This window comes from Lactuca sativa, chromosome 2, assembly GCF_002870075.4.
Source record: "Lactuca sativa cultivar Salinas chromosome 2, Lsat_Salinas_v11, whole genome shotgun sequence".
In the NCBI taxonomy this organism is placed as follows: domain Eukaryota; kingdom Viridiplantae; phylum Streptophyta; class Magnoliopsida; order Asterales; family Asteraceae; genus Lactuca; species Lactuca sativa.
In genome coordinates this window covers 62,613,991-62,639,582 of record NC_056624.2, presented here as the reverse complement: position 1 = coordinate 62,639,582, position 25,592 = coordinate 62,613,991, and the positions used below count along the sequence as shown (strand labels likewise).

Sequence of the window (25,592 nt, the reverse complement as noted above, 5' to 3'; positions counted from 1 at the left end):
TAATGGAACATTAAATGCAAAATAATGACAAAACTATCATGGTGCATTAGTAATCTGAGGGGTTCTAAAAGTGAAGAGAATTTTAGCAGATATCAAAGGAAATGATTATAATACCGCACCCATAAAAAGGTACCATAATCTCAATCATAAAAAGGCAAAGAGATAAAACCGAAAATTGGATATAAATTAAACCATAAGCATTAGCCACACATTTCAAAGCAAAGGACGAGGATTAAAACAAAAACGTAAATCGCAAAATCCAAATTCACCATCGATGGTTCTCAACAAATGCAAAAAAAATAAATAATAAGAGTGATAACATGTCATGATGACTCATCTAAGAGATTAACATTCAAACAATCATGTGGGAAATACCACCCCTCATCTGCAGGAAAAAACCTGCCATGTCCACCTCCATTCGTAACATCATATCTCGGGTACTGTGACCAAGGTTCAGCCCACAACTCTGGTTTAACAGCAGCACTATGACCCGCTTGGCTGATAAAGAAACCATGTTCCTCTCCTGTATCTTGAAAAGGCACCCATTCCATTTCACCAAAGTCTAGTTTATATACATTGATCTCATCTCTGAATAATCCTTCCATGAAAATCATGTAAAGGTTTTCACCACAACTTACAAGTTGCAGGGAAAATAAGTTCAGATCAACCAGATGATTGTTGGTTTCCAGTAATGTCACTGTCACTCTGAGCTCAGGATTGAGTGTGAGTTCACATAAATGATAATTCTTATAGTTTAAAGTATATATCTTCCCGTTAAAAACATGTAAATCCATATATGAGGTGAAGTCGAAAGTGGAGGAAACACAATTCCATGCTCCCTCGTCCTCTATAGAAAACCATATTTGCTTCGTGGCTAACACAACAAACACAAATTTAGATATTGAAGGCGAAAAGACAAAGACAGAAGTGACGCCTGATACATAATCAGACTTCCAAGGGGCAGGAGGGAAAAAAAGTTCATGTCTCGTGATTGGATGCACAAGCCGGAAGTCCTTGGTTTTTATTCTGAACAAGATCAAGTAACCACAAGTAAATCCACAACAGTACATTCCAGCAGAATGCGTTAGTGTGGTTTTGAACTTTCTTCGTTCATGGTCCTCTAGGCAGTATTTCCTATCCTTATTAATACTACGGGGAGGGATCCACATCAGCATTGGTGGTTTGGATGCCATAAACCTTTTCCTGTTACTAAATGCTACTGATCTCCATGACTTGCAGACACCACTAAAAGCAACAAAATCGATGACCCCTAGTTGCATCATAACTAATAAAAGCATGTCATGATTGAGGTATGACCAAAATCCCACATCATCAGTCTTGATGGTCTTGCTGTTAGATGCATCATCATCATTCTGGTTTCTAGTCACTCTCCTTGTCATATCCATTCCTAAGCTTGCAAAAGACAAAACAAACATTCTTGGTAAAATGCAAACTGCACGTAGTCTTATAACGCTTGTAAACAGAAAAAGAGAAAACAAGCACGGAAATGAACAGGATCCGCAAGTAATGACAGACACAAAATAATTACAGACTACATCATATACAATCTAATTAGCAGTTCTACAATGATAAATGCTCTTAACAAGAAAGGGTAGATCAGCTATTCAGCCACATGGTAAAAATGTTCCTTTATGAACCAAAAACAAGGTTCTGACTACAGCGATATCTTTCTTTACCCTAAGGCTTTTTCGCATGTTTATGCTTCTTGTAATCCGAAGCAACAATACCAAATTCAAACAAACCCTATATCAATTAAAAGAAACACTTAAAAGAAACACTATATCAATTATCCAACTATCATAAGATATCATATATAATCAAAAAAACTTAAAAGACCAAATAATCACACAATCAAAACATTTCAGGTAACATGAATACTTATCACAACAAACGAAACTCAAATTAGTAAACAGTTCAAAATGCATTACATGAAACACATAAAGATAACCAAATCGTCTAAAATAACCTGAGTGACGCCCGATCAAATAAACTCCGATTTGAAAGAGAATCAAAAGATCAGGGTGAGATGCGTGGCAAAAGGGAATAGCGAATAGCCCAATACCGCACGAATGTTTTGGGAGTTCGTGTGCTAGGCTCTTTTTGTCTGAGAATTTTGTCTTCGTTTAATTAAACTAAACTAAGGAGTAAATTACATATTTGATCCCTATGGCTTTCCAAAATTCACAACTGTGGTCCTAGTATTGGACTTTGACTTGGTTTGTCATTTGTGCTTGTGGTCGATAGTCCAAAAAAAATCATCTCCCTTTTTAATATTTTTTATTATAAGCCATAAAAACTGTTTTTCCATTTTTTTTTTGTCTCTGACATTAATCAATTTCATCGATAGTCATACCATATCACTCCCATTTTACTCTTCTGGTTCATTTAATTGTATGTATTAAGAGACTGACAAAATATCTTACCAGTTACCAAAATCAAAATTTAAGGTCCACCAAACCACACACACCTATCTCATGTTATCTTCACGGAGAGGAGTCTGAAGGTACCTACCAAAAAGGAATGTAGAGGCAACAGGGGAATAAGTATTTGAATTATCTGGACACTTTCTTTTAAATTTATTTCTCCCGTGAGTATCTGGTTCTCCATAAATAATTCATTTGGATAATCATATGACTTATAGTAAACACTTAAAATCTCAAGTACAAGAACAACTAGTGTTATACACGTCCAATGGTCGTGGCAGGACTGGCCGATGTAATAACACTAGATCAATTTTACTTTCTTTTATAGCATCCTATTTTTATTTGTTACCATTAATCCATTATAATATTGCACTATGGACAAATCTATTCAATTATAGTTACATTATTCATATAAAGTTGTTCATTTTTTTTATAGACAGATGCAATTGGAGCAATATAGATTGAGTTGTTTATTATATATAGCATCCTATTTTGAAGTACATTGCTACTTTTTCTAAAGTTAATTGAAGTATACAAATAAATAAATAAATAAAGCTAGATGATTTTAGTTTTTATCTTATTTACTAAGAGATTGTATACTCTAACTTTCAAAATAATAATAATAGTAATAGATTAACACCACTGAAACCACACAAAAAATCTATTGAAGCTTTGTTATTCAATACCTTCTTTAAAGCATCAGATGTCAAAGGAAAAAAAATTGTTGTCACTGACTTGGTAGCTTCTTGATTATGAGTGTATATCAAAAGGATATTTGTCATGTATAACTAAATTACATATAAAATGATCGTACCAGCATGTTAAAAATGACATAGCAACAAAAACACTTGGCACAAAATCTTAAAGAAATCATTGTTTTAGATAAATGTATTGAAAGTGCAATATGATTTTGAATAAAATGATTTCGAAAACCATAAAAAGATGAAACTTTCAGTTATTCATATAGAGAATATCACCTTTGAAATCAAGACTAAGTAGTTAAACCATTCAGGCACCAATATCATAATACTTGACACAAAATATCATGTTCTTCCCACAAATATAAACATTTCTTTCATATTTTCAAACCTTTTAGGCATCATATTATAATACTCAATAATCACAAAATCCACAATGTATAACCTTTCTTAAATTTAACAAAAGCATTCAAATTTTAGACTTTAATCAAAAATTATCATCTTGAAGTGACTGGGTGACCGGCTTGCAACTGCATCAAGCTCTACCGCATGCTTGCAAAGAGTAAGTTTCATATCATCATTTATTTGATACAACATTTTATTCAGACATAACTTAATGAACAGAAAAGGAAACAAAGTCTTAGTCTTATTAGACACCCTACTTATAACTGTAATGTTCCTTGTTTGTTTCATATGATAAGAATTTGCTTTCCCAAAATTAGAACAAATGAATATAAAACATAACCAGTTTTTGTTTTTTTTTGGAAGACTTGGAGTAATTTGCCTACATAAAAATGACGCTACTATTAAGGATCAATAAGGGAAAAGCATCAAAGATGTGGATTTTCATCTTTAAAGTAGGCTTATGGGTAAACTCGGTTGAAACATCAAATATTTTCGCCAAATAAATAGTGGAACACTACCCAAAAAAAATCATTTTACTTTGGGAAATTTCCCGGTTTAACCACTTATATTTTATCTTTTCCAATTAAACCAAGAACTTTGACATTTTCCCAAATTAAAATTTGCAATTGGGGGTCAAAATAGAAACTTGATGTTAAAATGGTTAATTTAGAAAATCACAGGTGAGTGGTTGAGGTGCCCCAAAAACACAACAAATTAATTGGGAACAACCCCAAATATGGTCGAGATAAACATTCTTTCTATTTACCGATTATACTTGACACCTCCAAGCATTCCAACTAAATCCTCAAACCCACTGAAAGATGCTATATATTTTTGGAAAAAATGGACAACACAATTGCAAAAATAAGCTAAGGTATGAGATATAAAGGTTAACTGGTACACAAAAATATATAGGTTACGAAAGGTTGACCAAGATACATTATTTTTGTTATCCTTTATCATGGCATATACTATTATACTCTAATAACCAAAACGTGTCAAGGGAATTACCTCACGTTCAATATGTTGTTTAAATCAAGATATCCCTTCATTTTCAAACGTACGTCCAGATAATTTGATAACAACCATAACTATGAGCAAGTTTGTACACATACTTATGAATGGAACTCGACAGACTTTTCTATTTTCAAATCATAAACTCTTTAAAAGAGCATATCAATTCAATCTTTAAGGAAAAGTCATGTGACAACTCGAAATTTTTTTGCTTTGATAGCTCAGTCAGTCAACCCAACTGAGTGTCAGACTCATTTCTAATGAGTTCTAGCCTTGAACCCAACTAAGTGTCAGACTTATTTCTAATGAGTTCTAGCCCTGTTAAAGGTCATTCTAAGGAGTTTTAACCTAGTACACTTAAGGAATGAGTGTTAGGAAGTACCTGCTAAAGTCACGGAACAACAAATCAAGCATAGCCTCACCAAAAGGGAGTTCACGGCCAAAGCACAAGAGTTTACGGTCGTAAACTCCAGGCTGGCCGTAAACTCCTCTATATAGTCTCCATCCCTTCAATTTTCTTTCATTATTTCACTTCCATCTCAAGAACACTTGAGTTTTCTCTCAACTATCAACCCGATCTTCATTCTAGATCTTCAAAAGTTGTTATTGTTCTTCCTTGATTTGTTGATACATATCATTATCTAGTATCATTCCATGATTCCATCCATGAAATCATTCCATTTTCTAGATCTTCAAGTTTCACCAAGAACACACACTTGTTCTTGGTGGCCGAAAACTCCTCAAAGGCACTCCAAAGTGTGAGTATTCCATCTATCATCTAGTAGTGCATGTTAAAAACTAGATTATGGCTTTGAATCACCATAAAACTCAACATCAAAGTGAGTTTACGGCCATGGGTTTACACCCTGGCCATAAACCCTTAAAAGGGTGATGTTTTGAGCCCTAAACACCTATAGACCCTTGCCAAACCATAGAACATTTGAACGCTTGAAACTCCTTGCCTTTAAGGCCCAAAATGAGACGATTTGGAGAGTTTACGATCATAGGGTTTACACCTTGGCCGTAAACACCTCAACACCCCTCCAAATCGTTAGTTATGCTCATCCTTGTGAAGTGCAATAGTGCCTCAAGTCTCCCAAGCCTTCAAACACCCTCTTAGGCACCTTTTACCATGAGTTTACGGCCGTAAACTCCATTGGTGGCCATGAACACTCCTTAGTTAATCACATGTGATTCTAACACTTGGTGAAAGTGTTTCCTGGTCCCGTGAGGTGTTTCCTTGCATTAGGTTGCTTCCAAACACTATATTTATGTCAGTATACGACATTATATGTCATTTAGGACTTGTTAAGTCTCGGGACTTCATTCGTGGAGCTTCTCATCCTTACACGCATATTCGCTTGAATCACCCACATCAGGTGAGTTCATACCCCGTAATCAATTGATAATTGATAATTGTGTAATTGTTTAATTGTTTGTTAAAACAATTGATAATTGTGTAATTGTTTGTTAAAACATCTTTCAAAGGTTGCTTATGTCTTTAATAAGTGATCGAAACATTTCAAAAACTCTTTTAAAGTTATGTTACTTTTTAGTTTAACCAAACTCCATTTTTAAAGTACAAGCATAACTTAGTAGTAAAATGAGTCTTTTCAGTAACAGTTCAAGTAAATCACTAGTAAACTATAAGGAGTATAGTTTAGGGGTTCAGTTCATACTAAATACTAGGACATACTATAAAGAGAAACAGAGAGGTAGATACAATACACGAAAACATAAGAGAACACACAATAAAGAGAAACAGGGAGGTAGATACAATACACGATAACATAAGAGAACACACAATAAAGAAAATGGGGAGAAAGATACAATACACGATAACAGGAAGAACATACTAAGATACTATAACAGAACGAACTTACTAAGATGATATAGCATGGAACAACTACATGATCTAACTATACCAATAATCACTAAAGCATTGTTCTAAACAAAAAGTGATAGCATATTGGGTATACATGATCATATAACTTTAATGTGGATTACACGGTCTAGCAACTAGTTTGTTGATGTCGCGTTTGGTTCCCAAAATCTTTTGATAGGGAGAGCGTATAGTATGGGAACTGGCCTTCACATTATGACCTTAATAAAACAAATATGTTTTAAGGTAAATAGTACGTCATAATGTTAATTCATAAGACAACTGAGTACTTATATTTTCCCATTTCTTTCATAAAGTGACAGTTCCACTTGAGAGTTAATGCAAGCTATTTTCGAGTCAAGATAATTATAAACTAGGGAAAAACTTACATCTTTTCAAACGAAAAACAGAACAGTTGGGTCTAGTACATTCGGTAGAAAGGGACCATAATGCTAACCTTATAATTCCTTAATGTATACATCAAGAGATATATATTAATAATATCTGATAGGTAATAGGATGTGTGCTTTCTACTTCATTTCCTGTTCCTTGTTTGGTTGTGGGCTTAGAGCGGATTCACCCAGCCTATTATCCATTTGATATTAGTTATATATATATATATATATATATATATATATATATATATATATATATATATATATATATATATATATATATATATATGTTCTGTATACATTAAGTCATCATAAGGGGTACCAAGTATGGGTCAGGTCATACGATACTAATTCAATGCACGGTTTTCTAGTACAAAACATACCTTTCAAATAAGAACTTTTGATATACAAAACTAGACCTTACCAATAAAGAGCTTAATCCATTTTATTAAACCATCATTTTAAAGGACCTTAGGTAGTTAACTCTACAATACCTTAGTTTATACATCAAAGGTTATACAAAACTAGAAACTTACCAGTAAAGTGCTTAATCCATTTTAAAGGACCTTAGATAGTTAACTCTATAATACCTTAGTTTGGTTGTGGGCTTAGGGCAGATTCACACAATTAACTATCTGTTCGATATTAGATTATATATAGCTAGTATAAAGTAAGTGATTATAGAAGGAACCACTGTGGATACTATTTTATTATAAGAAATAAGGGTTTTCCTAAAGAATCTTTTCATAAATTATAAAAGAACTATTACAGTTAACTCCGTGAGTACCAAGGGAATACACCAGGGTTATATACAACAAGGATCTAACAACCAATGGGATGTGTGTCATCCGCCCACTACAAGAAAAAAGGCCTTTTACGACGCGCAAAATACGACGCTCATTGATCTATGTTACGCAAAGGAGAGTGACATTAGAAAAATGTCATCTCTTCAAAAAAAATTAGGATAGAAGACACGCATTATTGCGCGCCCTTAAATTAGTGTCTAAAAAAAACACGGAGGGCACCTATAATAAAATGCGCGTCGTCTAAGGATGTCGCTTTATATTTTTTAATGGAACGCGCGTTCCATCCTTTAATAGTGGGGGAAAGGGGGAAATGAAATTCTGAAAAAATTAAAAACCCCGCCAAGCTCTCCTCTACCTTCTTTCAATCGTTCTTCTCTCTCTCTCTCTCTCAATCAAATACCAAAAATCGACTATTGTTGGAACTAGGGTTCCGGTTCTTAGTGAAATCGAAGGTTTTTTGGTCACCAGGCCATGAAATTGATCAAAGGGGTACAGTTTTTGGAACCATGACTATTGTTGGAACTACAGTTTCAGTTCAAAAACCCTTCATCTACTTCCCTCTATCTTCAGTTCCTCAAGTACTTTCTTAGCCTCTCAATCAATAGAAGAGCTGTATTACAACTACAAATTTAGAGTGATTTCCATATCAAGTAGAACAATAGCTCCATTAAAGTCAAGGTCTCGAAACTCCATGGTCAATCACCATTGTTGGTTACTAACACCACCATTTGTATAAAAACCCTAGAACCACCAGGCCACCCTTTTCCTCCATCCATGTCCCTCCTTTCTGTCTATCTCTAACAGACCACTGCAACATCACATTCACTTCTCCTGGCATGCGACTGCGACTCCCAAAAGATTTAGTGTTATGCTCGATGCTTCTCAACAAAATCGATCGAGGTGTCGGCGCTCCTATCTCATAAAGATTTAGGGATTTCTTGGTTCAAGATATCAAATCTCAGACATCAACGACTTTTTTTGATGACCCAGTCAGATAAAGACGTTTGATGAACTAAATTTGTGTATCTGACTCGGAAAGCTTAATCTAATCGGGTAAGATGGAAAAAATCGACTGACTGAGAAAGGAGGAAGAAAGGGAGAAGGGTTTCCATTTATACCCTTGCCCTACCAAAGGAAGAAATCAGCGACTCCATCGTTTCTTCTCCTACTTCAACGCCAATTTTCTTCTCCCGCAACAACCAATCATCGACGATCCTCTTCTCATCTGTTCCAATTTTTTGAAGTCTCCTTCCCCTTCTCATCAGGTACGCTTCTTCCTTTTTCCTCTTCTCATCAGGTCCGATTTTTTGATAATATATAGGTTTTGATTTATGATTTTTCTGTTGAACATGTATGGTTCTTCATTGAATTCTGAAAATTTCTCAAAGAATTTAGGCCCTGTGTTCAATTTCATCATATTTCTTTTGTTTTAGACTTGTGCTCAATTTCAAGGAGGGAGAGAAACCTGCGATATTTGTTGCTCTTATTTTCTTGATTTGCACTTAGGAACCATTGGTGTTACCAGATAGCAGGTTACCATGTTCTGCTGTTAAACTTTTCACCATTCCTAATGAATTAAAGAATACTAAGAATAAATGACAGTATCCGTAAGGTCGGGGTGTCACATATAAAATATCAGGATATGAAAGTCACATAACTTATTCTCTCTGCAACAAATGAAAAAGCACCAGTCAAATATATATATATATATATATATATATATATATATATATATATATATATATATATATAAGAATCAGTATAGAATATTAATGCGGGAGTGTTTGTAGCTTTTTGGGTGTGCATATCTTGGACCATTTGGGCATTTCTACCACTTATTGTTGGATAAGTTGTTCAAGGGCAAAAAAGACATGACAACAGTTGCCAAAAAGGTATCCTAAGAACCTTTGATAATAAGGATAACAATGGAAATTTACAATCTTACAACTGAATTATATGACACCTAATTCGCGATTTGATCTATATATTTGTAGGTGTTGCTTGAACAAGTGACATCTTCTCCATGGAACAACTTGATTTTTATGCTTTACTATGGGCTTGTTATCGAGGGTAAGGTCTTTTTGGTTCCTTGTTTGAATAAATATGTTGACTATAATTATTTTAGTAGATAAACGATTATGAATTGGTTTAATGCTAATAGGGGTGTTTGGATGTATGATTTGAAAGTTATTATTTTGTTTTGAAAAATAACAAAATCATGAGTAATGATAGAAATAAGTTTTTCTATATAATCTGTAAATAAGTTTTCTTGCATTTAACCTTTTTAAAGTTGATATCATTTTTCAACTTTAAAGTCATATAATAATTTATGGTCATGTATATATATGCAGGAAGATCATGGATCCAAGTGAAATCTAAAATCAAGAAGGAATACCCCACAGTACAATACGCAGCTGCCATGGCTTTGCCACCTTTATCTATTCGAGGTGATTTGGGAGTTGTTTCTACTGCTGGAGTTAGATATGCATATCCACTCCTAAAATCATTTGCAAAAATGGGACCTCAAGGTGTTCTTGGTGCCACAAAGCTTTTACGCCCTTTTTCAGAAATAGTTGATTCATTGGGACTCAAAGATCCTTTCATTAGAAATTGGGTGGATCTTTTGTCTTTCTTACTTGCTGGAGTGAAATCTGATGGTGTTCTTTCAGCAGAAATGGTACATAATCATATCATACATTAAAAAGTTTCTTTTAAGGTAGTTTTACTTTTTGGTATGATGGAATTGAGGAAGGAATGGAATGGGCTATTCCATTACCACATGTCCTCATCCATTCCATTCCAACCAAACAGAATCCATTCTATTCCTTCATATTTTATAGTTCTCTAAATGTCTAATCTTTTGCCTGTATATATATCCACATATTTGCAGATTTATATGTTTGCAGAATGGTATAAACCATGTTGTAGTTTAGAATACCCTGTTGGTGGAACTGGAGCACTTGTTGAGGCTCTTGTTCTCAGATTTTCCTTCTGATAAACTTCCAAAAATGTCAGAACCTTCACAACTTATGACAGAAAATACACGTTCTGATCTTTATGTTGCACTCCCTGTTCTCAGTCAAGGAAAGAAATGGGTCTTACTATACAGGTAAAATTTCATCTTCATCATATTTTCAGTTTCACATTATTCTTGAATCTTGATATATCATTATCTTTTTTATATGTTAGTACATGGAGGCATGGCATATCTCTTTCAACCTTATATAGAAGAAGCAATCTTTGCCCTGGGTTAAGTCTACTGGTAATGTCTTGTCTTCGTTTCTCTATATGTTGACAAAAGACTTTTCTACCCTTTTTCACTATGATGAGTAAATACTATACAGGGATCGAATGATACATTTGTGTTTACAAATACACCAGGGCGTCCTGTTATATATCGCCCCACAGGTACTGCATTTTCTTGATAATATATAAAAAAAATCTTTTATAATTTTAATATTTATTTGGGATTTATTATGTTAATTGTGCATTTATTAGGGGTGAATCGGTATTTTACTCTTTGTTCAACTGAGTATTTAGCGCTTGGTGGGGGAAATCATTTTGCATTGTATCTCGATAGTGACTTGTAAGAGTGTTGCACTTGCATCATTCCTATTTTTCTTTTCGAGGGATAATATGGTAATTTGGCAATTTGCATATTTTTTTTCCCCAGATTGAATGGGTCAAGTTTGGCCTCAGAAACTTATGGTAACTCTTGTTTGTCACACACCCAAGAATTTGAAGTGAAGGAAATTGAGGTGCTTTCTCTCACTTATTTTTGCAAAAATTACATTTTTGGTCCTCGAGTATGGCTGATTTTGTTCAATTTGGGTCCTACAAAATTCTCTTGCAAATTTGATCGTTATTTGAGGTTTTTGTAACGTTTTTACTCTTCGTTCCAAGTAAAATGAGTTGGGACTAAAATTGAAAAGATCAGCAATTGACAACCTTTCTCTGTGTTCAATGCTTTAGCTGTGTTTGCTCTAAGGGAGATCAACTTATCACAAGTAAGTTACTGTTTCACCCTTTTATTTAATATTTTTGTGATTGAATGAAAGTCTTAATGAAAGTAATTGACAACCTTTCTCTGTAAATGATGTTGTGATTGTGGGAGAGGTGTTGTGTTTTTCTCTGTTGCTAGGTAACCTTCTCAACAACAACATTTTACTTAAGCAGGTGAGTAATCAAGATTAAGGGAGACTTGTAATCATGTTTGACATTCCTTTCCAGTAAGAAAAAGAGTTGTATGATTATTTGTTAGTTTTATAGGAATGTATAACCCATGTTAGCAATGTTTTATTTTTGTTTAACATTTGAATGATTCTTTGTATGACATTACAATTTGTGTAATTTATTTTATTTTTTGAGTATGAAATTTTATTTTATATTATGCAATGGATTGTATTTTTTGTATATGGTATTTTATTTCTATTATGAGAAATTAAATGCAAATTTAATTTAAAAATTAATAAATATATAAATTTATTTTTTTTAAACATTTAAATTTACGATACGCAAAAATGTGTGTCATCTTCATTTATGACATGGCCTTTCTTGACAGGGGCTTTCTTGATACGCATTGCATGTCATTAACACGCGCGTCGTAAGGTTACGACACGCTAATGCGTGTCATCTTCCTTTATGACAGGGCCTTCCTTGATACGCATTGCGTGTCGTAAACGCGCGTCGTAAATGAGCGTCGTAAATGCGCGTCGTCTCTCTTTATGACAGGGCCTTCCTTGACACGCATTTGCGCGTCGTCTGAGCCTTTTACGACGCGCAATGAGCGTCGTAAAAGGCCTTTTTTCTTGTAGTGGCCTCATTTCCTGTTCCTTGTTTGGTTGTGGACTTAGGGCAGATATACATAATCAATTGTTTGTTTACTCTGAGTTTAATATAACTTGTATCCATTTAGTACTCATAGAAAGGATTGTAGAGTCATTTTTACTTATCTTTCATCAAAGCAGGAAATATATGATTTTCTGGAGGAACAGGCGAACTTTTCTAAACAAAACAATTTACTACAACTTACTAAGCGTTATACAACTTATATACATCACTAAAATCTTATGAACTCACCAGCTTAATTGCTGATCAAATCTTTCAAAATAACTTGTATTATCAGGGAACTGGTAGACAAGTACTCGCACTGGGAATTCAGAAGATGGAGCAGTATAGCTTCAAGTCTTATTTTATTATTTGTTTATGTACTCTATGTTTTGTGAACACATACTTTGTAAACACTTTCTTTCTAATATAATGGTTGTTCATTACTTTACTTACTATGATGCATGTCTTGTGATACTAAACATGACGTCCTCCACCTCCGAACGTTTCCGCAATTCCAGTTTTGGGGTGTAACAAGTCAGCACCTTTAAACACTATTAACGATAGTTACACACGTAAGCAGACACTCTTTGATATCAAGACACAGTTATATGTTTGTGACCAAAATTCAAAAAATGAACAAACACTGGAAGAAAGATTTGAGTTGAAGGACCACATACATTTAAGATGAGATACCAAAGCATAGATGCTTCTTGGAAAACTAAAAAAATAAATATGACATTTTAACACACAAACTAACTCCCATGCATAAAAAAGAACATATATACAAAGCAAAATTAGGCCAGAAGTCTAAAAGCACTTAAAGCCCCCAACTAAGAACACAAAGAAACACCAAAATGATCAGATGAAACTAAAATTATTGTCAGGAAGCTTGTCATACAAGGAAACTTTCTTGTTGCAAAATATAGTTATTCAGCCTACTTCGGACTCTAATAAGCTTATAACTGAACCACAATGACAAAAATGGAATTCTAGAGAAGGGACATGGTATTGATGGCATTCACCATGGTAAGTTAATAATCTCTAGGATTTTCAGCAGGTAGCAGAAAACAGGACTATAAGACCTCATCCATAAAAAGGCACCATCATCTTAATCATAAAAAGGCTAAAAGATAAAACCAAAACACGATATGAGTTAAACAAGATGCATTAGTCACACATTTCAAAGAAAAAGACACCATATCACATAAAAGATATGAATTGGAAAAACCAAATTCACCAACATATGCAAAAAGATCATAAGAGTGGTAAAAAGTCAAGATGAGTCATCTAAGAGATTGACATTCAAACATTCATGTGGGAAATACCACCCCTCGTTTGCAGGAAAATATATGCCATGTTCACCTTCATTATCAACACCATATCTCGCTTAGTGTGACCAAGGGTCAGCCTAGAACTCTGGTTTTACAGCAGCAACCTGTTCATAGAAGAAGCTATAAAAGAAGCCATGTTCCTGTCTCGTATCTTGAAAAGGCACCCATTCCATTTCACCAAAGTCTAGTTTATAAACATTGATCACATCATTACATATTGAGCAATCCGTCATATAAAGGTTTTCACGACAACTTCCAAGCCGCGGTAAAAATAGATACTTATCTAACACAAGATGCTTGGTTTTGAGTAACGTCACTTTGGGCTCAATAGGATTGAGTGTGAGTTCACATAAATGATAATTATTAGAGTTTAAAGTATATATCTTCCCCTTAAAAACAAGTAAATCCTTATAAAACTTAAATTTGAAAGTTGAGACACGATTCCATGCTCCCTCATCCGCTATAGAAAATCATATTTGCTTCTTGACTAACATAACAAACACAAATTTAGACATTGAATGTGAAAATATAAGGATAAACGGGCTGACTGGTTCACCAGAACACACCCAAGGGGCAGAAGGGAAATGAAGCTCATGTCTGGTGATAAGATTCACAAGCCAAAAGTCCTTGGTTTTTATTTTGAACAATATCAAGTAACCACAACTTAATCCAAGAAAACACATTCCAGCAGGATGCGTTAGTGTGGTTTTGAACTTTCTTCCTTCATAGTCCTCTAGGCAACATTGCCAATCCTTATTTTCAAAACTATTAGAGATATTAATCAGCATTGGTGGTTTGGAAACCATAAATCTTTTCCAATTACCGAGTGCTACTGATCTCCATGACTTGCAAACTCCACTGAATGCAACAAAATCAACAACTCCCAGTTTCATCATAACTAACGAAAGCAGATCATGGTTGAGATATGACCAACGTCCCACATCATCAGCTTTGACAGTCATACTGCTAGATGACTCATCATAAATCATGATTATGGTTTCTACTAAGTCTCCTTGTTGTATCCACTCCTACACTTGCAATAGACAAAACAGACATTGTTGGTAAATGAAAATTTCCACGTAATTATAGAACACTGGTAAACAGAAAAAAGAAGACAAAATTGCAAAAATGGTCCCTGTGTTATGCAATTTTTTGGGGTTTTAGTCAAAACCACGACTTTTTTGGAGTGGTGGTCCTATTGAGGTAGTTTGCTTGTGATTTTGGTCATTCGGTAAATTGAAAAGACTAAATTGCTCTTATTATATTTATTTTCCATTTTTCTTTTTTTCCTATAAGTATTTATATATATATAATAAAAATAAGGGGCCCTCTTTCTCTCTCTCTCTTGAATTTTGCTGCTGCCATCAAAGAGTAAAACAACCTTTCTCCTTCCTCTATTTTTCTTGTCGATCAGAATAACGATCCAAAGACCCCCAATTTGGTGTTGCTTCCATTCAACATCCTTCTCCGATCTACAGAGGACTGAAGTCTTTCCTCCTCCTATGTGAGTTGTTCTTGATCAGGTCAAAAAAGAAAGAAGTTTCCAGAGTATCCATTCGATGTCGGCTCGCCTCCTAGTGAGCTGATAAGCCACCACCAGGCCAACTCTTTTTTTTTTATTAAATTCATGCTTCTCCTTTCACGATCAGATGATCCTCCCCCAATTTCTACCTGCGTTTTTCTTCATAATCAGTCAAAGACCGGAGACCCTTTCCCTTCGATGCCACAGTCGTCGGCAATGACTTCCTGCCGGCTCTTCCTCTCCTCACAATTTCCCAGCCACCACTGGAGGTGCTTCCTATTTGTGTTATTTTCTTTCCCTTCCTAATCTGTTGAAAACAATGATCGATTCTCCAAAACGAGGATGTTTCAAGATCTGGGAGGTTAAATAGAGAGGATTCTTTCAGGTGAGCTAAGCCGATGTCGAAGAAAGCTAAGCAGTTATGGATTTGCAAATTGGGGAGGATTATTAGTGATGGTGATGATGATGTTCCCAAAATGATAAACAGAGTAAAAAAGGATGGTGGTGGTGAACGGTGATGATGAAGATATAAGGGAATGGAGACTATTGGAGGCGAATCTTGATTGTGTTTTCTACATGTAGGAATTGAGCATTTTGACGGGAGAATTTAGGTGTTTGGAAGGAGAAAATATGGTGAAAGGGGGAAGAAGATAAAGAACAAAGTTGTATGTGTTTTTGGTTGTAATCCATGGAGAGAGAGAGAGAGAGAGAGAGAGAGAGAGAGAGAGAGAGAGAGAGAGAGAGAGAGAGAGAGAGAGAGAGAGAGAGAGAGAGAGAGAGAGAGAGAGAGAGAGAGAGAGAGAGAGAGAGAGAGAGAGAGAGAGAGAGAGAGAGAGAGAGAGAGAGAGAGAGAGAGAGAGAGAGAGAGAGAGAGAGAGAGAGAGAGAGAGAGAGAGAGAGAGAGAGAGAGAGAGAGAGAGAGAGAGAGAGAGAGAAGTCCCTATATTGTAATTTAATAAAACATTAAATAAATAGAAAAAAGATTAAAAAAATATCAGGAGGGCATAAGTCATTTTAGTTTAGCAAGGGACTAAAACCACAACCAAAATACCTCAAAACGAACACCAATCTAAAAAAGTCGTGATTTGGACTAAAAACCCTGAAAAATTATATACCACAGGGACCATTTTTGCAATTTTGTCAAATAAGAATAAAAACAAGCAGAGGAATGAACAATATATACAATCTGATTAGCTGTTCTACAAGATATGAATGCTCATAACAAAGAAAAGGTATATCAGCCTCATTGTAAAAATGTTCGTTTATGAACCAACAATAAATGTTATGTCGATGCCTTCTGTAATTAGAACCACATGAAGCTAAAACATCAACTATCCAACAATCATGACCCATATTGATCAAAAAAGCTTAAAAACCAAATGATCACAGAATCAAAACAATTCAAGTAACATGGACGCTCAACACAACAAACGAAATTCAAATTGATTAACGATACAGAATGTATTTCATGAAACATAAAAAGTTAATCAAATTAACTAAACCAAACTAAGTGACGTTTCCCAATCAAATGAACTCCGATTTGCCAAAAAAATCAACAGAACTAGGGTTAGATGCGTGATAAAGGAAACAGAGTCTCTTTCGAAAACAAAGGCAAACAACGAATGAACCGAGCGAATGGTTTGGGGTTTGTGACTTTGTGCCAGGGATGCTTTTGTATGCGAATCTTGTCTTCAGTATACTAAACTAAGGAGTAAATTAAACATTTAGTCCCGATCGTTTTCCCTAATTTATAACCTTGTGGTTTGTATTTGTTGCATTTATGGTCCCTAGTCCATTGGAAAATATCATCTTACCCTTTTTAATATTTTGTTTCTTTTTCTTTTTACCCATTTACATATTCTAATAATAAAAAAGGAGAAATCAAATATTATCTTACTTTTTTTTACTTATCCTTCTATTCACGACATCAAGACAATTATCAAAATCAAGTTAAAAGATTAAGCATAATTATTAGTAGACTAGGTGTGAGACACGTGTACTACACGGGGTTATTACAATAAATGAATATTTTCATTTTTATCCCTTAAGAGCATCATACTTTCATTTGTATCACATAATACATTATTTGACACAAATGAAACTGTGATGCTATTAAGAGATAAAAACAGAAATATGATGCTATTATGGTATAAAAACGAAATATGAATTATGATGCAACATAACACAAAGTCACAAATAAAAACAACATCGGCATGGGTAAATAGGGTAATTCCATTGAACAATTGAATTTGCAATGCAACATAATAAAAACTTTACAATAGTAATGAAATGTCGAACATGTAAAAATATTTGTGGGTGTTTTTAGAAATGGATGGGGAAATGTGGTAAGTCGATTATACAATTGGAGTAATTTGAGATTTACATAAATCTTAAATAATTATGTTATCTATGAAATGCAAAATAAAAGAGAAAAAGATAGAATGCAGAATTATGACTTAGTATAAAGACTATAAAATAGTTTTTGTGAGATGAGCAAAATAAACAAATTTGTTGCAATTTGTGTATTATATTAAAACACACATATAAAATACAGCAAAATCATAAAATTTATTATATTGGAATAAATAGAAAGCTAATATGAGCTATAAAGAAATCATGTGTTATAAAGTTGATTTCTTATTTGATTTTTTTTGATTTTTTTTTTGCATTTTTATGTAAAAGATGTATAAATTCAAGGGTAAAATTTGTTGGATTCATTGATAGGAGCATTCTACAAAAGCATAAGAAAAGTAATTATTATAATGGTAAAATTTTTGGATTTCTGAATAATGTAGTACTTATCATGGTGTTGACATTTTAATAAATAAACGTAGTTATATAAGTGATAAATATATGAAAAAACTTACAAACCGAATAAAAAAATGAAATGCAATTTTCACCAAAATAATCCTAATAACTCCATAAAGGTAATTCAAGCCCAATAAAATAATGTCAAATGGTTTCAACCATCAAAGCAAATCAAACTGACACAAAGAAAAAACCAAAGTTGAAATAGTTTTAAAAGGGACTATGGAATGTTTTAAAATAGTTCCAACCATCAAATCAAATTACAAACTACTTTTTCCGATATCTTTAAAAATAATTCCAATGTTCCTGATTTTTTGGTTTTGGAATTTTAGTTTCGTTTGTTTCCTCAATAATGTTGAACGGAAATACAAATTGGTAACATTCTTTATCGTATGCACTCATAACATGTTCTTGATTTTTTGCTTTTCAATAGTTATGTTGCATGCTTATTACTATACGTTATGCTTATTATTACACACTAACAGAATGCGATGAAGAAGAATAACAAAGGCAAATGTCTTTGCTGACATTCTTTAGATGTTGCAGCCGACGAGGTTGATAGGTTATATATGTCGTGATAATGAACACTGTTATGAGAAATATGATAAATAATAGTATACGAGAAATTATATATTTACGAAATTACATAGAAAGAAATCAATTTTAAAGCTGTCATTAACCATGACATTTATTACATTACAAAGTAAGTTTAAGACGTATGTATTACATGACTTTATTTGAAAGAAAACTAAACACAAAATTCTAAACATTTGATAAGTTTGAATTTATAAAAAAAAGTGAGAAAATATTGAGTTATAAAAATTAAAGTGTTTTTTTTTTAATTTAAACAAATAATTTAGATAAATAAATAAAGAAAATTAATGAATCTTTAATTTAGTAATTTTGAAATTAGAATGAAAGTTAATCAATGAAATTGATATGCATTTATCATTGCATTTAAATATTATCTAGAATTTAATAAAATAATTAAAATATATATATAAAATGACATGTGGAATAAAAATTAATTTAAAATAACCACAAAATTACATGTGACAAAATAAATGAGAATGTGACATGTGGTGAAAAGATATTTATTTATTAGGGAAGATTTCATGTGTTATTATTTTATATGAATATTAGGAAGTTATTTAATTTTTTTATAAAAAATAGAAAAAACCACCCCACCTTTAAAAAAAAAAAAAAAAAAAAAAAAACTCATAAACTTTTATCTCCTCTTCTTGCTATCGGGTCTCTGTCAATCAAAAACCTCCTTCATCACTAACAAGAGAGAGAGAGAGAGAGAGAGAGAGAGAACTCGATGAGGCAGACAAAGATCATGTTGGTTGATGTCAAGCAAAATGAGTAATCTTTGGAATGAATTCAGGGCAACTTTAATCTCCCCATAGAATTCATTATTTATCACTATATTGTGTGGTGTAGTGTTGGTGAGATATTTCATTCAATGAATAATGTATCTCAAGTGTAATTATGCATTCATAATTAACATCAAAGCTAAAGGCATGCAAAATGTTTTTATTATGTAATTTGTTTGGTTCACAAGATCATATTTAGAACCAATAACAACGTTCTTTTATCTTGTTCATGTTGTGTCACATCAAACGGAAATTCAAAAGGTTCCCATGAACAGGGCCCACAAAATCGTAGGGCCCAATTTTTTTAGCAATTAAAGTATTAAAGTATAATATGTTCAATTAAGGGCCCAAAAACAAATTAGGTTATTCTTTCTTGGTAAATAACAACGACGCAACAGGCAACACAAAGAAGGAGCGGGAAAATCAAAATTTTCGGGAAAAGAAAAAACCCTTCGATTCCTTCTTTTTCATTGATAACACACGGGGCACAAATTAAATCACTCCCCAATCATTGACAGGCACAACAACAATATTATTGTTGCCTTATATCAGTGGAATTAAGGGGCAATCAACAATCTTACTAGCAACTTGTTTCTTCTTTTTCTCGAAATTTTGAAGGTTGAAGCAACAATTTTAGATATTATTTTACAATCTATTAGATGCATTGAGGCAATAAGAAATATCATTCGATTTGAGTTTTTAGAAGTATTACAATCTTTCTTCACTTCTTCTTTCTTCTCGAAAATCAGATTCATGTTTTAGAAGCTTCAAATTTCAGGCAGGTTTGAGGAATTAGGAAAACACCAGTGAAGGTAGACACTCTAATCAAATTTCATAGAAGCTTCGTTCTTCCCTTCGTCCTTCTTTTTGAAAATTAGTTTTTTTATTTCTAATTTCTGTTTTTTTTTTAATTTTAGAAGGTAGACACTTTAATCAGTTTCAAAAATCAGAGGAATAAGGAAACCAATTTTGAAATACAGAAGAACAAGGAAGTGAGGAAATCATTTTATGAATTTTGTAGGTACAAATAAATAAAGTTATGTTTTTTATTTCGTTTCTGATATGAAATAAGTAAATCAATGTTTTTTCTTTAATTCTTTATGACTCGGTGTGTGACCATCAATTCAGCATTGAGGTTTAGAAATTTCAGATATATTGATTTTTTTGAAGTGCTGAAAAATCAGAGGGTAATGTTCTGATTTCTAGAATTGCATATCAGTTTTTTTTCAAGTCCTTAACTTTACTGCTCTTTTTTTTTCTAGATTTTGTTGCACGTTATGAGAGATTTTATATCTTTGAGTTTGTGTTTCACAGTTTTTGTTACATAATCGTGTTGCTCAAAAGATTCATTTTTGTTTACTATTGGATTCTCCTTATTCTTTGTTTTTATTCAAGTGATTTTTTTAGTGGTAAATCAATAAATCTTTTCGAACTTTCAGATTTTTATATTTGTGGTTTTTACAATTCAGATTATGTTTTAAATTTCACCGATCTCTTATTTTTATATTTCTTACTTTTACATTTCAGTTTATTAGATTTTAGCTTGGTTGATCAAGAGAGGAAATCTACAAAGAACAAAGGAAAAAAGGAATTTATAAATCAGATCTGTTTTCTTTTTCTGTAATATGCCTCATGGAATTAAAATTGTGTTTGACATGAAAATTGTAAGAACTTTATGTATATTTCGACATACAAATGAAAAACAAGAATTTTATGTTTTTTATTTATTTATAAGCTTTAGGGCTGTTTGTTTATGAACTAACAAAAAACGTTATGTTGATGCCTTGTTTCCATTCTTTGAGACCAGTGATGATACTCGTTTGCCACTAGTATTGGGGATCTATTCGAGCCACCAACACTGTTGGAAACATTGAGAGATAATGACTGTGCCATATTTCCTTATTTTGAAAAGTTTTTTTGTTTTTTTTAAGAAATGAGCTTCAGTGGTATAGTAGACCTTTTAAAATCAGAATTTTTGTTTAAAAAGCAACCACTTTGGCTCTGATACCATTTGTTGAGAGGAAAACTTGATAAACACTTAAACAAACGTTAATACAAGTAATATTGCGGAAAAAAATTTAACTCAAAGGATCATAAAGCTCAACAATAATAAGTTAAGGTTAGATAGTTAGATGCGGAAATATAAGGAAATATTAATGACAACAAGTATTATATCAAGTATACACTTAAGTTGATTCTTAACGAGGATTGCAATCAATCCAAGTTAGTGAGTGTGATCAAACTTAGTGACGAAGTCAAAGATGACTTGCTCCAAAGAGAGATTACGACCAGATAAGTTCTGAAGATACTTGAAGATGAGAGAGTAAGAAGAGAGTAAAATAAGATATGAGATTCAAAGTACTCCATGTAAAGTACTCCTTAACTGTCTCCTTTTCCCTTTGTTTACACCCGATTATGGAGTGTGTATCTCCTTTGTATTTGCGCAGCTACATGAAGTTGGTTAAGAAGAGGTATTTTAGTTGGATGAAGTTGTAAATGCTTCCTAGTCGGAATGTCTTGAACCATGTTCCAATGTTTTCATTGAGTATTTTAGGGAAATATGTACACCAAAAACGTTCATCGAGTTTGAGGGACGTCATGGTTCATTCTTATGTGTCAATGTAGCTGTCCAGGTCTATGGTGTCGTTGTAGGTTTTTAAATTGGGTAGCTTTGCGGTCTTGGGTATCTCATAGTCCAATAGTTCTTTCACGAACAACGAGGTTACGATTCTTGAGAGGAAATGTTGGTTCGGGGTTTGTTGTGTATAGTAGCAAGTGGGTTGCTGCATCGCCAAATATGGTTGGACCAGTATGTTGTTGTACGCCACTAGGTTTGACGAAGTTGGACCGTAGAAGTTTTGTGGGTGGAATGGGATGGAGAGTTGTTGGGTTATAGGAGGTGGTTGGTATTGTTGCATCATTGGTAACGGCATGGTGCCTGCCACAAATGTTGTATAGGGTGGCATCTGGAGCATGGTTTGTGGCCTGCTGGGTGTGCTACTTTGTTGGAACATTGGTGTTTGCAACAAAGATGGTGCTCCGCTGGTGGTTTGAGATGTTATCGGCAACAACATTTGTGCGGCTTGCTGTGGGTTGTTAATTGCCTGGAAAAACAGTTACAATGGGGTTTGGCTGAGGTTATTTTGTCCGCCGATGGGGTGGAAGATCGGTGGTGTTGTGCTGCTAAGGATGGATGTCAGGTATTGGTTATGGGGTTGGTGTGTTGCTAACGATGGTGTTTGACGGCCAGATGGTAGTACATTATTAGTAGTTATGACACAGTCATCCAATGTCACAAGAGTGACAACCGGCTCTAGTAACGTCATTAGCCGTATCATGTTGTTTTGTTGCCCTGAGGCCTGAGGGTTCACCGACGGTTTCGTCCGTCGTCCTAATGGTGAACCGGAATGTGATTTAGTGTAACATTTGTCACACAAACGAACGATGGCAAATGATGAGACCTTAGCTTCGACCACCGGCTCTCAGATTGCTTTCTGTCGTCGGAAGGCTCTACAAAGTCACAACAAAGAAGGCCGTCAACCGTTTCCCAGGAGGAGGTCCCGGGAAAACGCTCCAACGGTCAAATCAGTAGGAGATTTCTGGACTGGAGTAGTAGCAGTGTGGACTGCCACAATTTCACTTGTGAATCAAAACTAAGTAGTTAAACCATTCAGGCACCATATCATAATACTCGACACAAAATATCATGTTCTCCCTTTTGGGTTGAAAAACTCTTTTATTTTGAACTGGAACAAAAGAAACGAAATAACACTCTCTATTACAAGAAAGATAAACAACCCTCTAGGTAATAATACTCACTCTAAGTATTACACACTAAACTCTGTTATTTTTTGTTGTCTTACAACTGAGGTTAAAGCCTCTATTTATACTTATACAAGCCTACAATTACAACTGCTACCATTTATTGTGTTCATTATGTGAACATACGAAGTTGCCATTTGAGTTCTTATTGTCAACATAACATAGATGGAGGTATAGCTACTAATGTCAGGTTCACACCAAGTCAGGTTTACACTCACATTCTCCCCCTTAAACCGAACTTGGATCGAGATTCGTCACTCCGAGCATGTTTCTCATTTCACCATGTTTCACGTATGCTAAAGCCTTTGTAAAGATGTACGCCCGTTGATCCTTCGAGTTGACATATTCCACTATAATTTGCCCACGTTCAACACATTCTCGTATGAAGTGATAACGAATGTCAATGTGTTTGCTTCAACCATGAAACACATGATTTTTCATCAATGTGATTGCTGACTTGTTATCAACATATAAGGTGATAGGCATTAGGCGAATACGTTACGTCACATGTGATCAGGGTTGAATAATCTTAGAGTGCCGGATTTGATCCTACTGCGTAGCTCTTGTTTGAGTCCAACCGTTGTAGGGACGAGTCAGGTACTCGAAGGATTATCTGAGCCTCATCACATGTGATGGTATTCGGGGAGTGGCTAACTGGCATTACAAGGAGGCCTGCAGCAGCTGAGGACTGGATAGAGTAGAGTCGGAGATTTCCCTAGGGCAAGCCTAGGATGAGTATAGAAGTGATCAACCATAGTGAAAGGGATCTGGTGGAGTCGAGGCAGTCCTTGAAGAAGGTACGGATAGATGTGGAAGGTAGTATGGGCCCGTACTACCGAAAGCAGAGGATCCGTACCCAAACCAAGGAAGGCCAAGATAAGACCAGGGAACTTGTAAGTAGTTGTGATCCCTCAGGAAGTATCAGTATCACTAATGATTGTTGTGATGTATTGCAGAATGGTGGTACTTCGATCAAGGCCGATAGATGGCAGTTCAGGAGAGGGGTCAGGTTCGGGATCAGGTTCCGAGCAGGTAGATGAGGGACTACGTGAGTTCATCGCGTCAGAGATCACCAGGGGTATCCTTGAGTCGACTCCCATTATCTTCGGGTCGATCAAGGAAGGGATCATCGATTTGATGGAGGATCACCTCAGGGCGTTCAGGAGCGACATGGCATCTGGCCAGTTGGGATCTCGCACACTATCCTTTAAGGACTTCAGGGGCAGTGGTGCGCCGGATTTCCACGGGGTGAAAGACCCCATTGCCGCCAGACGATGGATTGCAGAAATCGAGTCTGCACAGTTGACTAGCTTCTGCCCCGAGGGGTCGAAGGTGAGGTATGCAGCAGGGTGTTTGCGGGACCGAGCTCGAGATTGGTGGGAGTCAGTAGGAGACTCGTTGGGAGCCTCAGCTATCGAGGCCATGACTTGGTCAGATTTTGTGACTAGATTCAGGGCAGAGTTTGCGCCGGCTGTCGAGCTTCAGCAGCTGGCCAGGGAGTTTTTAGACATGAGGCAGACGACTGAGACTGTGGCGGAGATCACCGCTGTAACGCCCGCAAATCCGGGCTAGTCAAATTAGAGGCAATAGGGGTCAAAAACGACTTTTCGACAAAATATTATTTAGAATAAATAATCTTAACCAAGTTGTAGAGTATGTTACAAGGTTTTCGTACATATAAAGAACGCCGAAATCCGAGTTATAACGAAGAAGTTATGACCCGTTGAAGTTTCGCGACGGAACCGGCACGATACCGGGAAGCGTAAATAGTGAATTTACGATAGAGCGAGATTTAGCCTTAGCGATCTAAACGAAAGTCTTAGAATATGTTAAACTAAGAACATCGATAAAAAGAACGCCCAAATCTGACTTCGTATGAGGAAGTTATGATTTTTCTAAGATTTAGCATAGCAGTGCACATCCCGAAATCTGAATTTTAGATTGGTCGATTTTTAGCCGACGGGATCTAAATGAAAGTTGTAGTACTCGTAAATACCAACGCGTGGATATAAAGAACGTCGATAATAGAGATCGTATGCGAAAGATATGGACGAAGCTTAGTCCCTACTTTTCGAGCGCGGCAAATTCGATACAGTTTTGTAAATCCGAGATAGAATGAGAATTAGCCAACGAGGTCTAAATGAGAGTTGAAGATCTCATTAATAGGAACTCAACGGTAAAAAGATAGACAAAAACGGAACTCGTATGCGAAAGTTATGGACGAAGCTTAGTCTCTACTTTTCGAGCGCGGCGAATTCG

At 34.8% G+C, this 25,592-nt stretch overlaps 2 protein-coding genes and 1 long non-coding RNA gene across 3 annotated transcripts; 2 read left to right on the top strand and 1 right to left on the bottom strand.

Annotated features, from left to right (window-relative positions):
* Positions 1–211: 211 nt before the first annotated feature.
* On the bottom strand, positions 212–2,122 carry LOC111897458 (uncharacterized). Its single transcript, XM_023893421.3, has 2 exons — positions 1,988–2,122; positions 212–1,408 (listed from the first exon to the last, which is right to left on the bottom strand). The coding sequence occupies exon 2, from the start codon at positions 1,404–1,406 to the stop codon at positions 324–326; it is 1,083 nt and encodes a 360-aa protein (XP_023749189.1). The 5' UTR covers positions 1,407–1,408; positions 1,988–2,122; the 3' UTR covers positions 212–323.
* Positions 2,123–9,411: 7,289 nt separating this feature from the next.
* On the top strand, positions 9,412–10,916 carry LOC128132163 (uncharacterized). The gene is made up of 4 exons (XM_052768319.1): positions 9,412–9,536; positions 9,639–9,714; positions 9,996–10,753; positions 10,834–10,916. The coding sequence occupies exons 1-3, from the start codon at positions 9,516–9,518 to the stop codon at positions 10,343–10,345; spliced, it is 447 nt and encodes a 148-aa protein (XP_052624279.1). The 5' UTR covers positions 9,412–9,515; the 3' UTR covers positions 10,346–10,753; positions 10,834–10,916.
* A 69-nt stretch (positions 10,917–10,985) lies between these two features.
* LOC128132164 (uncharacterized) lies at positions 10,986–11,446 on the top strand. Its single transcript, XR_008230178.1, has 3 exons — positions 10,986–11,052; positions 11,143–11,230; positions 11,318–11,446. It is a non-coding gene; the product is annotated as an uncharacterized LOC128132164 (long non-coding RNA).
* Positions 11,447–25,592: the final 14,146 nt, after the last annotated feature.

Bases quoted from the DNA above. Each gene is read 5' to 3' on its own strand.
- LOC111897458 (XM_023893421.3), bottom strand. From the start codon at position 1,406: ATGGATATGACAAGGAGAGTGACTAGAAACCAGAATGATGATGATGCA.
- LOC128132163 (XM_052768319.1), top strand. From the start codon at position 9,516: ATGACAACAGTTGCCAAAAAG. The intron at 9,537-9,638 runs GTATCCTAAGAA...ATATATTTGTAG, and splicing joins TGACAACAGTTGCCAAAAAG to GTGTTGCTTGAACAAGTGAC. The intron at 9,715-9,995 runs GTAAGGTCTTTT...ATATATATGCAG, and splicing joins CTATGGGCTTGTTATCGAGG to GAAGATCATGGATCCAAGTG.